The 12411-nt window shown below is 53.2% G+C and overlaps 1 protein-coding gene across 1 annotated transcript; it reads left to right on the forward strand.

Annotated features, from left to right (window-relative positions):
- Positions 1–3078: 3078 nt before the first annotated feature.
- On the forward strand, positions 3079–6683 carry SERTAD1 (SERTA domain containing 1). Its single transcript, XM_077131817.1, has 2 exons — positions 3079–3244; positions 4850–6683. Exon 2 carries the CDS (start codon positions 4853–4855, stop codon positions 5558–5560), a length of 708 nt encoding a protein of 235 aa, XP_076987932.1. The 5' UTR covers positions 3079–3244; positions 4850–4852; the 3' UTR covers positions 5561–6683.
- The last annotated feature ends 5728 nt before the right edge of the window (positions 6684–12411 follow it).

Here is a 12411-nt window from a genome sequence, read left to right on the forward strand (position 1 = left end):
GAATAAATGAATGTACTTTTTTCATATTGATTTTCTCTTGCTACCTTTGCCCATGCATGAGAGGAGACAATGTGTGATATACGCCCATGGTCTACAACAGAACCCATGACTACTAGGTGTTCAACAAAGGCTGGTGAATCAAATAACTCCTATGAGTCCTTCTTCCATGTATGACCTAGAGCTAGCCATTTTCAGACTCCGAGTCTCATTTTCTTCAGGTCATAAAAATGCATTGTGGGGGTAAATTATGTGAATTTGCCTAGTAGGGGCCTGGTTTAAATTAGTATGTTATACTCTTTTTTAATATGAAAAATTTCAAGCACATAGGAAAGGAAAGATGAAAAAAAAAGTATACTGAACACCTCACTACCCTCCCACCTATATTTAATAATTGCTAACATTTAGCTCAATTTGCTTTCTACACACACATACACACACACTTTTGGCTGAACCATTGGAGAGTAAACTGCAGATGTCTTGCCTTCTACCCACAGCTCAACAGGCTTATTCTTAAGAGAAAGGACATTCATCTACAAATCATAACACTATTTCTTACCTAAGAAAATTAACAGAATACTATTATATCACCTCTAACAGTCAGTCCAAATTCAAATTCCTCCAGTTTCCCCAAGAATATCTTTAGTAACTGTGTTTTTAAATTCCAAATCAGGAGGATCCAATTCATATACAGATTTGATGGTAATAAAGAAATTACATAGTGCCATTTATTCTGGAAGATTTCCACCCCATTCCTTTCTCGTGTTTTCTTGACATTGAGTTTTGTGCTGATCAGCCCAGATGTACTGTAGAATGTCCCCCATTTTGGATTTGTCTCTGTTCATATTTAATTTTTCCTATAAGGTGGAAGTAGTGTCTAGAGGTTTCATGCAATGTGATTTATGCAAATAACAGTGAGACATGGGGGATGGTGTGTACCTTCTAGTGCATCCTATCAGCTGGCTCCCTGTGTTGGTGTGTACCGCTATTGGGGATCCAAAATTTCATCACTTGGTTAAGGTGGGGAGCACCAGAGCTCCCCATCATAAAAGGACATTTTCCCCTTTGCAGTTAGCAAATTACCTGTAAAGTGATGTTTTCGAGCCCATCAAGATTCTGTTCCCTTGTGTAGTGCTCCAGTACATCTCAGAGTAATTTGGACAGAGACTAGAAAGTATTTGCAAGGTCCCCTTGGGGGACTGGGAGAAAGGAGAAAATATTAAACTTCCCCATCTGGAGAATACCTGATATTCTTGCAAGAAGTGGGGACAGCCAAGTCAGGCTGAGCCCTCTATCTTGGGGCTCACCCCTATGAAAGTTATTCCTGCACAGGAGAAGCTAAACCTACTTATAATTGTGCCTGAGAGTCACCCATCTTTTATTGCTCAGATATGGCCTCTCTCTCTAAGTCAACTCAGCAGGTGAACTCACTGCCCTCCCTGCTACGTGGGACTCAACTCCTGGGGTGTGTAAATCTCCCTGACAACATGGGGCAGGACTCCCTGGAATGAGCAGGGACCCCGTATCATGGGATTGAGAATGCCTTCTTGACCAAAAAGGGGAAGAAAGAAATGAGACAAAATAATTTTCAGTGGCTGAGAGATTTCAAACAGTGTCAAGAGGTTATCCTGGAGGTTGTTCTTACGCATTATATAGATATTCCTTTTTAGTTTATGATGTATTGGAGTGGCTGGAGGGAAGTACCTGAAACTGTTAAACTGTATTCCAGTAGACTTGATTCTTGAAGACAACTGTGTAACTGTATATCTTTTACAATGTGACCTTGTGATTGTGAAAACTTTGTGTCTGATGCTCCCTTTATCCAGGATATGGACAAATGAATAAAAAAATAAGGACTAAAAATAAACAAATAATAGGGGGAGATAAGGGGCAAAAAAAAAAAGAGGGTAGATTGCAATATTAGTAGTCAATGAGAGGAAGGGGTAAGTGGTATAGGATGTATGAGTATTTTCTTTTTTTAATTTCTTTTTCTGGAATGATGCAAATGTTCTAAAAATGATCAGGTAACGAATGCACAACTATGTGATGAGATCGTGGGCCATTGACTGCATACTTTGGACGGACTGTATTTGCATGCAGTATCTCAATAAAAAAATTTTTTAAAAAGATCCCTACCAATTTTTCATCCAAAGGTTTCAGCACCCATTCATAATCCCTGCCTGAATTAACTACCAAAGTCAGCAACATTTTTGAGTGCTTTCTTTGGTCAGGAGTTTTATTGATAGGAACTAACATATTCCTTCCCAAAGTTTCAGAAATATTAGCAAGTGAGCTACCTGAAGAAGGTAAGTCCCACTGTTAGTTTATGGGACAAGAATTTAACTCCTGCCTACCTGTAGCCAATCCCCGTGTGTCCCCTAAAGAAAGGACACGTTGCTGTCTGCATTGAACATTTTACACAAATTATTTTATTTAATCCTCAAAACAATCCTCTGAGCCAGATGCTCTTATTTTTCCTCATTTTAAAGATGAAACTGAGACCCCAAGAGATGAAAACATTTGCTTAAGGTCACACAGTTACTTGGGGATTCGATCCCAGGTGCGACTCCAGTGGCATTCCTCTTTCCCTTTCTAACCACAATCGAGTCCAATTGTTCACCGTTTGCCAAGCGGACAATACGATCTTATTTTAGTTTTCACAACCCTCCAGAGGTAGGCAAGACGAGCCCTATTTGACAGACTGCGTGTGGCTCAGACAGGTCAAGCATTTTTCCAGGGTCAGCCTGGAGTAAGTTTAGAATTTGAACCCACCCAACCTAGAGTACAGACTCCTGTTGGGACTTGATGGGCAAGAAGCTCAGTTGCTGGGTTCGGCAGGTGCATGGGTAGATGCAAGGTACCTGCACTGAGATGCAAGGTACCTGCACTGAGACGCTAGCTTTCCTCCGAGCTACTGTCCGGCGAGGTACAGAGCCAACTCTCCTTCCCTCGGGCAGAGGTAGGCATGCGCCTTGAAGCCACCCTCCCCTCCCTTCCAACCTGCCCCTACAGACTCCGCCTACCACCGTCCAGGACCAATCCGAGAGGTGGAGGGTGGGGCCTCCACGTGAGTGGGCGGGACCTAAGGGAAGTCGGGAGTCTGGAGTCGTGAGCCGAAGTCAGAGCTGCGTCTCGCGACCTAGGCGCTGGTTGCTGAAGACAAGCGAGCGAGCAATGCTGCCGCCGCCACTTCTTGATTGGCCGCGGGTGGCTCCCTCTTCCTTCTGATTGGCAGCTGGTGAACTGGGTATGTAAATGAAGGGAAGGGGCCTGGGGACCGAAGGGACACCGGTGGCGGGATCGCTTAGCCGGTTTGATCCTCGGGTCCGGCAGGTGCGCGCCTGAGCTGCCAGGGATCGAGACTCGCGGGGCCTTTACGTGCGGTCCGCCCGGCCGGGCCGGGTGAATCACGCCGCAGCCCGGGAGGGGGGCGGAGGCGCCGGCTCCCTGGCTCCGGCTACGTGACTCACCCGCCCCCGCCGCCGCCGCCGCGGCTTCAGGAGGAGCCGCCTCCACTGCCTTCCGGAAGCGAACGAGAGGCGGGGAGGGCAGAACAGCCCGCCGGGGATGCCGCACGACCCCGAGCGGCAGGGAGAAATGAAAGCCAGGAGGCGAGACAGTGTCAAGGGTCCCGGGGTCCGAGGAGCCGGAACCCCCAGGGGAAAGCCGGACTGGCTGCCGCCAGGGGGCGCTGGAGGGGCGGGGTCGGAGGTGGGGGCTACATTCCAGGGGTTCCGGACTCTGGGGTCTGCGGGAAAGGGGGAGAGGACCCAGTCTTGAGTAGGGTGGGGGACCCTTTTAAGGTCCTGCTGGGCAAGGGTCTGGGGGCTGGCCCCTGCCTGCTGGCCTGGGTCAAAAATGCAGGTTGGGCCAGGGTTCCAGAATTCCAAGGACCCCCCCCCCCACACACACACACACACAACTCGCGGAGGGTATGTGTGGGTCCTCAAACTTCTCTCAGTGACCCCCCGACCCGATCAGCGTTTCCTGTCAAATCCTGTCCACTCTGCCTCCCCAATACATCCTGAGTCGGCCAACTTCCTTTCATGCCCACTACCCCCTTGTATTCCAGGTTGGGTCTAGAGGTCAGGGGTCCCCACTCTCCTGGTCCTCCGCGCATGTCCACCGCACCGCTCCCTTCCCACCACACTCAGCAAAATCCTAACTCCTTACGGTGCTTTCTGCGACCCAGCCTCTGCCTAAGGCCCCCACCTCATTACTGCCATATCACTCTGTGGGTCAACCACACTGACCTTTTAGGGTACAAGGCTCATGCAGCATCGGGTCTTTCTTTGCCTTCCTTGTGGTTCCCTCTTCCCAGAATACTTTCCCCTGATCCTTCCCATGGCTGACCCCTTCTCCTGCTGGACTCCTCAGAGGAGCCTTCCCTGATTACTTAAACCCCGACCCTGAATCTCTTAGTGTCTTCCTAGCACTAAATAATTTTCCTGTATATTTGCTTATTAATTTATTGTCTGACACATAGTAGACACTCAATAAATACTAGATTGAACTATGTGAAACAGCACTTGTGTAGGTTAAAAAAAAGATTGAATATTGGCCATTTCACACAGTTGAATGAAGAAATTAGTAATAGTTATTACTAATAGTACTTTTCTATATAGCAGGCACTGTTGCTTTTTGGTATATTACCTCATTTAACCCTTAAAACAACTCTGATGAAGATACTATCATATCACCCCTACTTAAAGGTTTCCTAAGGAAACCTAGGCTCAGAGAGGTAAAGTGACTTGCCCAGAGTCACACAGATGGCAGTTGTCAGTGCCCAGCCGGGGGTTTATACTCTTGATGCTTGCTTCCTGTTACTGAACGACCCCCTCCCTCCCCACAGACAATGCTGAGCAAAGGCCTGAAGCGCAAGCGGGAGGAGGTGGAGAAGGAAGCCTTGGCAGTTGACACCTGGTGGCTGGATCCCGGCCACACAGCAGTGGCACAGGCACCCCCAGCTGTGGCCTCCAGCTCTCTGTTTGACCTCTCGGTGCTCAAACTCCACCACAGCCTACGGCAGAGTGAGCCGGACCTCCGGCACTTGGTGCTGGTGGTGAACACGCTGAGGCGCATCCAGGCGTCCATGGCACCTGCCGCTGCCCTGCCCCCTGTGCCCAGCCCGCCCGCAGCTGCTGGTGTGGCTGACAGCCTGCTGGCCAGCTCAGATGCCGCCTTCTCAGCCTCTATGTCCAGCCTGTTGGAAGACCTCAGCCACATTGAGGGCCTGAGCCAGGCACCCCAACCCCTGGTGGATGAGGGGCCACCAGGCCGCCCCAATGGGGGGGTCCCACCTGGCCTGGGTGCCTTGGACCTGCTGGGCCCAGCCACTGGCTGTTTGCTGGACGATGGGCTCGAGGGCCTCTTTGAGGACATCGACACCTCTATGTACGACAGTGAACTTTGGGCACCAGCCTCCGAGGTCCTGAAACCCGGCCCTGTGGATGGGCCGGACAAGGAGGAGGCTCCAGAGTTGGATGAGGCTGAGCTGGACTACCTCATGGACGTGCTGGTGGGCACACAGGCTCTGGAGCGGCCACCAGGACCGGGGCGCTGAGCCACCCCCCACTCAGGGTTGGGAATGATTCTCTGGTATAAAAAATTGAGCCCGGTGGCTGGACCGATTCTCCTTGCAAAGACTCGGCTGACTTTTCTGGTACAAAGAGAGAGCCATTGGCAAGTTTGGAAAGACAGAATCCAGCCGTGGGCAGGTTCACATCTGTCCTCTTCTCTTAGCGCTGGTGGAGGAGTCTGGGATTTGCCCCTCATGATGGAATGATGGGGCCTGGTGGCTGGAACTTCATTGGATCAGGCCCAGTGCTGGGCTGAATCCCTTGGGGTCAAAGCCCAGAATATTCCTTCCCTGATGTGAGAAGAGGCTTCAATCAGTTTTTTTTTTTTTTTTTTGACATTAAAACCAGTCATGGGAAATCTTATGTCTGTGTGTTTATTTCTCTAGGCTAATGTGAGGGTGAGATAAAAATGTCCAACATGCATTGAGTAAGTACTGTGTATCTGGCACAGTTCTGAGCATCTGCCATGTCTTAACTCATTTAATCCTCATAACAACCCCATAAGACAGATATTATTATTATCTCCACTTTCCACATGAGAAAACTGAGGATCTGCGAGGTCGTCACTTGAGAAGGTGGGTTTCAAACTATGGACTTTCCTGCTTTATTGGGCTGAGAAGCGGACCGACTAGGTCTCTCTAGTTAGACTAACTGGCCCTCCGGACCAGCTGCCCAGAACATGCTCAGCCAGGCTGCTCTGAAGTGCCTCTATGTGTATATATTTTGGGGAGGAGGGGACACCAGGCCACTTTTTAAAATGAAATTTATTCCTCGCCTGTGGAGTATCTGGGCATCTTTGAAGGGCAGAGGGGAGCTCTCAGAATGGCTCAGAAACAAAAGCCGGGAAGGCTGGAGGTTCCACGGAGCCTCTCCAAGGAGCACGGACAGCCAAGCGCTCCAGGAAAATGGCAAGAGTAAAGGAAGACCTGAGCCAGTTTTAAAAAATTAAGTCCACTCCCCCTCTCAAAGCAGTCTTTGGACAGGCGGACAAGGGCAGCTTGGTGGCTCTTTCCGATATAAAGTCACCAGGCTTGGTGGCTGGACCCAACTGCCCCTAGAGACACACAATCGTGTCCTTCTAGAAGAAACCCGGGCCCAGGCGAGCCGGGGGCCACCTGCCTGACCGCCCGTGTGGCGGGTGTCGTGCTGGCAGGAGGGCCGGGTGTCTGCGGCCGCCCCCGCGGTCCAGCTGCATTCCATGGCCTGGCTGGGAGGGGCCGCTGCACACTCAGAGGCCTGGCACGGGCCCCGGGCCGCGTCCTTCCTGGCGCCCGTGGGGGGAGGGCCGGGCTGCGGCCCGGGGTGGGGGGCGAGAGAGGGGGAGACGGCTGGACCTGAGGGGCCGCCTGGGCCTCGACGGGGCGGGGGGGAAGCGCCAGCGGGGAGACACCAAACCCTCTGGGCCTCAGGGCCTTCGCTCGCTCGGGCCGGAAGCTTCAGGGACGCCCAAGCTGGGGTGGAGCTGGGGTAGGCGGGGAGCCGCGGGCCGGCCCCTCGGACGGGAAGGGGCGGGCAGAGAGGAGCTTCCTGGAGGAGCGGAGGAAGTTGCGCCCATATCTGGAAGTGGAAGAGGCTGGGGAAGGAGAGGGCTGGAAAAGGGCCAAAGGGAGCTGGAGCCCAGGCCAAGGGTCTGCGAGGCGCTTGGCTCCAACCTCTGGGCAGTGAGACCCAGGCTCAGTTTTGTCCCAGACCCAGACCCTGGGTGCCTAGGCTGAGCTCAGCAGTGCCCCCTGGTGCCCAGTTGGAGGGTCTGCGTGTCACTGCTGTAGGCTCCCTGGAGATCTGTCCAGTGGTCAGGGAGTCCTCCAGACCAGGGTCAGCAGTGCCCTCTGTTTACAATATCCCAGGGGCCTGTTTCTGATGCCTCCTGCTACCAAACTGGGGTGGGGGGGCGGGTCTTGTGATACGTACTGATGCACACAGACTGTTCATCTGTCAACAGCACTCCCAGCTCCCCTCATGCCTGCCTAATCAACAATAACCCTCTTTCCCCAGGACCCCTGTGTACAGTTGCACAGGTTGTGCACTTGGGCTCCGTATTTAAGGGGCTGCCACACACACACACAGGCCCCATCAAGTTACATATTCATTACGATAGTTTTCCAGCAGATGGAGGTCAAGTGCCTTGAGGAAGGGGCCTTTCTTTTGCACAAAGGCACCATATGGCCTACTAGCTCAGCCCTGGACCCATTACCCTGGTGCACGCAGGCTTGCGAACAGTTCATGTGCAAGGACCTGCCCCCCACTCCCCATCTCTGATCCCTGGATTAGGGTGGTTGTGCAGGCTTCCTGGCTCTACTGTGCCACTCCACCCTCAGGCTCAGCCCCAGGAGGCCCCTCCTGCAACCTCAGCTAGCAGATTCCAGAGCCCACACCATTCCTAGCTGAGCTGCCAGCCCTGGAGCTGCTGCTGCTTTGCACAGGCCCTCTGTGTGTTCCTGCTGTGCCACCCCGCAGCCCAGCTCCCCACCGTGGGTACCCACAGAGACCCCTGTCACACTCTCCTCTCCCCTGGCACCTGGAAGAGCTATGACCAGTTGTCCTTTGCCTCCTTTTCCTTTTCCCTGACCTCCTTACCCACCCTCTCCCTTCCTTCCTTCCATCCTTTCTTCCCTCCCTTCCCCACTTCCTTAGCAAAGATTTATCCAGTGTCTACTGTGTGTCAAGCATGATGAAAAGGCAAATCTGACCACACCTCTCCCTGCCCCTGGGCCCTCTGAATTTACCCCAGTCCTTTTGAATCTGGACCCTTCCACAGTTCCCTGTCCACCCATCCTAGCCATCTTTTCAACAAACCTTTACTGAGAAGTTTCTCTGGACCTCAACTGTAAAACAGAGAAATGATGGCGCCCACCTCACAGGGCTGCTGTGCTCAGAGACAAAGGACTTCATAAGGCTCCGAGGTGTCCATGACACCTCATAGACACTGAGTAAATGCTGGTTATTCTTCTTATTAAATAGTTGCCCAAATTAAATTGCCACGGTAATGGGTGCTGTGAAAAGGAGGGATCTCGGGGAGGGAAAGAGGAGGCGGGCTGAAGAGATGTTCAGGAACCCAGGTGGACAGGCTGTGGGGCTGATAGATGGGAGGAGGAGAGGTCCAGGATGAGGTCCAGGACTCTAGCTAGGAATTGGGGGATGTGGGGCCACCCCTGAGTTGGGGATTGGGAGGAGATGCAGGTCTGGGGTTGATGCTGAAGTCAGCAAGGGATCCAGAGGGTGTAGGGGGCAGGAGTCCCCCAAGGGACAGCCTCTAAGAGGCCGCTAGACCTCTGAGACTGGAGTTCAGGGGAGTGGGCAGGGCAGTGGGGGTGGGCATGAAGGATGCGGCCTGGGCTGGGTGGGATAGGGTGGTCCCTGAGGACACGCCTCCTCCTCCTCCAGCCCTGCAGGATGTCCTGTGTTTACCACTGAGGTGGCCGGAATCAGGACACTGATGCCACCCCCTAGATTCGGCTTCCCATGGCCACAGCCCCTCGGGGAGGAAAAGTGACAGACAGTGACACACAGGCGCAGGCAAAGAGATAAACAGAAGAAAACACAGACAAGGAGAGAATGAGAAAAAGAGATAGAAACATAGAGTGCCGAGACAAGGAATGAGAATAGAGACAAAGAAAGGAACAGAGACATAGAGAGATAGAGACAAAGAATGAGAGACAGAGAGGGAGACATATTTCCAATAAAAACTCATGGCAAACTAGGAATGGAAGGGAATTTCCTTAACCTAAGGGGCATCTGCAAAAAAAAAACCTTACAGTTAACATCACACTTCATGGCAAGAGGGACTGAATGCTTTTCTGCAAAGATTCAGAAGAAGCAAGGATGTCTGCTCTCTGAGACCCAGAGACCCTTGAGCCTCCTCCCAGCTTCCCCTCACATTACCCACTCCCAATTTCTCAAATGTGGCCCCTCCCGCCACCTCAAGGCCCTTGCACAAGTTGTTCCCTCTACCTGAAACACACTGCACTTCATCCACTACCTACAGCTTTGCATTAACTCCTACGCATCCTTCAGGTGCCAGCTCAAATGTCACCTCCTCTGGGGAATCCTCCTTGATTTTCCTGATAGTGCCAGAATGTCAGGACCCCTTATGGACTGGGATTCATCTCTCATAGCATTTGGCTCAGTGTGTAATTGTACACTTATTTCTTCAATCACTTCTTTAGTGTCTGACTTTCCCCCTGGACTGTGAGCACAGTGAGGCATAGTCATTGTCATTACTGTGTCCCTAGCATCACCCAGCATAGAGCCTGATACAGAAGAGGAGTCAGTGAATGGTTGGTGAAAGAGATGCTAAGGAAGGGACATGTTTGGCCCTGGGAACACAGCTGCAAACAGAGACACAGTCCGCAGCCCCTGGGCATTTCATACATGCTGAGTTATCTTGGGATTCAGGGCCTTTGCACAGGCTCCTCCCTCTGCCCATAAAACTGTTCCCTTCCCTCTTCTCTTGACTAGCTCCAATGGGTCACTCAAATCTCAGCTCAGGTGTCCCCACCTTGGAAGCCCTCCCTGTTCCCCCTTCCTAGGCTGGGATAGGCACCTCCCCTCGGCTCCCACAGGCCCCTGGGCTCCCCAATCAAGTCCTGATCCCTCTGTCTGTGTTTCCCCCATCACAAGCCTGCTCATTTTGGGCTCGTCTCTGGGTTGGACTCTGAACCCTGTAAAAGCAGACCTGGCTATCTCAGTCACACTGTGTCCTCAGTACCATTGCATGGGCCTGGCAGAAGACCAGGTACTCACTGAACATTTTCTGACATCAGATAAAGGTCTGCTCCCTTTCTCATTTCTGGTTCTTTGCCCATGTTGGTCCCTCTGCCTGGAATCCTCTTCCCTGCCCTTTTCCTTGGCTCCTTCCTCCTTGATCTTTGGGTTTTAGCTCAGATGTCACCTCCTTCAGGAGTCCTTTCAGGGTGGATTTAGGCCTGTCCCTGTTCCCAGAGTCTAGCAAAGGGCCTGAGCCGAACAAGAGCTTGTGAATGTTTGTTGAATGAATAAATAAACAAGTGAATGCTTGAATGAATCAGTGCATGAGGGAGAGAGGCAGAGAGTCTGCAATGGGGTACGGGTCTCCTCAAGGCCATCGCAGCCCCTGACCACACTGCCCCTTCCATCCCTCCTGGGAGGAGGGCTCGGGCTGGGTTCTGGCCACACCCCAAGCCTTGGTTGCTGCCAAGCCTGGAAAGCATTTCTTAGAGCTCAGCACATTCCGGCCTTCCCTGGTGGCACTGAGTGGGCAGGGGGCATTTCGGGGAGAAGTGGGGAGGCCCTTTGCATTCCGGGATCCTGCCAACCCATTCCTGGTCCCCCATGCCCTCAGGAATAGGCCCCAACTGCTCGGTGTGGGTTAGGGGACAGGTCCGTGGTGGGCCCAGCCAAGCTGGTGGCAGGGGAGAGGGAGCCCATCGAGGCGAGGGCCTGGTGCCTGCGCCTGACTGGACAATGGGGCAGAAGCTGCTGACTCGGGCTTTGGGGGTAATCCCCCAGCCTCGGCCCATCCCCATCCCCAGCCTTGGGCTCAGAGTGCCCAGAGCAGCCGAGACAGAGGCCGGTGGGCGCGAGAGGCATGTGGGAGTACTTGTGCTCCCTGTGCCGTCCCCAGGGGTCTGGTGAGTCAGGGCAGGCTGGGGGCTGGGGTCGGGGATGGCGTGAAGCTGGTGGCTTTGGTTGAGAGTTGGACGGGCCTGGGTTTGAACCCCAGAGCTGTCAGTCACCTGCCAAGCGTGACCTTGGTGAGCTGCTTGCCATTGGAAGAGCGCATCGGGGTCTCTGGGACCCAGCAGAACTCCCCCACCTCCTGGCCATGTAGCTATAAATTGGGCATAAGTAGCCCACCTTTCACCCTTGATCCCAGGAGCAGAATGCCTCCCAAAATGGCAGCACCACTATGAACATCAAAGTGGGGCTCCCCCATGCTCTGTCTCCCTTAGGCCCGAAGCCTCCTGACAAGCCCAGCTGGCCCCTTCTAATTGGTGTGATAACAACTATTTGGAAATAGCTCTCGGGCCAAGCACTCTTTTAAATTTTAATCCTTACAACTGCCCCATGAGGGGGACACTCTCGCATTCCCGTTTTAGAGAAGAAGAAACTGAGGCCCAGAGATGTGCTGTGACTTGTCCAAGGTCACACCGTCCAGAAGTGGCTGGGATGGGATTTGACCTTATTTGACTGGGAGCAGGAGTGGCAGGACCCTAGGGTCACCAGGAACCAGCAGGGCCAGGTCTAGGTCAGGGGACCTGGAGATGGGGATGGGGGGTGGGTGTTGCTGAGTCTCCAAGCGGGGGTGGCGATGCACATATCCTTGAAGCGGGACCCCCGTAATGGTCTTGGCCCACAAGGGAAGGGCGGCTGTGTCGTGGCTCCCCACCCCTTCGCAGATGGATGCAGCTGGAAGAGGGGGATGTTTGTTTCCCCACTGCCCACCCTCTGATGACATCACACCCCAGCAGCCAATGGCTGGGGTCTCCCCCTCCTCCCCCTCCCCATTCCTTTTCCCCCCCAGCCTGGGGCTGGGGCAGTGCAGACAGCAGACGGACCAGGAGATCCGAGGTGTCTGGAGGGCCAGTGGTAAGGACCGGGGGGTCCAGTCCCCTCCTGAGCCAGGCTGAGGATTAGTGGGCATGAGACCCAGGGTCCTGGGAGGTGCTGGGGTGCTGGGAGGGCACCCAGGGCTCAGGAGGCAGGAGTTAAGGGCACACTCTAGAGCCAGATCCTGGGTTTCCGGCTGCATGGCCTTGGGCTAATCAATCCACCCTTTGTATCTCTGCTTTGCCATCTCTAAAGTGGGTGACAGAGGCCGCCTTCTGGGGCTGGGTATGAGAGCAATAATTTGCTG

The sequence above is a fragment of the Tamandua tetradactyla genome, chromosome 16, assembly GCF_023851605.1.
Source record: "Tamandua tetradactyla isolate mTamTet1 chromosome 16, mTamTet1.pri, whole genome shotgun sequence".
Taxonomy (NCBI): domain Eukaryota; kingdom Metazoa; phylum Chordata; class Mammalia; order Pilosa; family Myrmecophagidae; genus Tamandua; species Tamandua tetradactyla.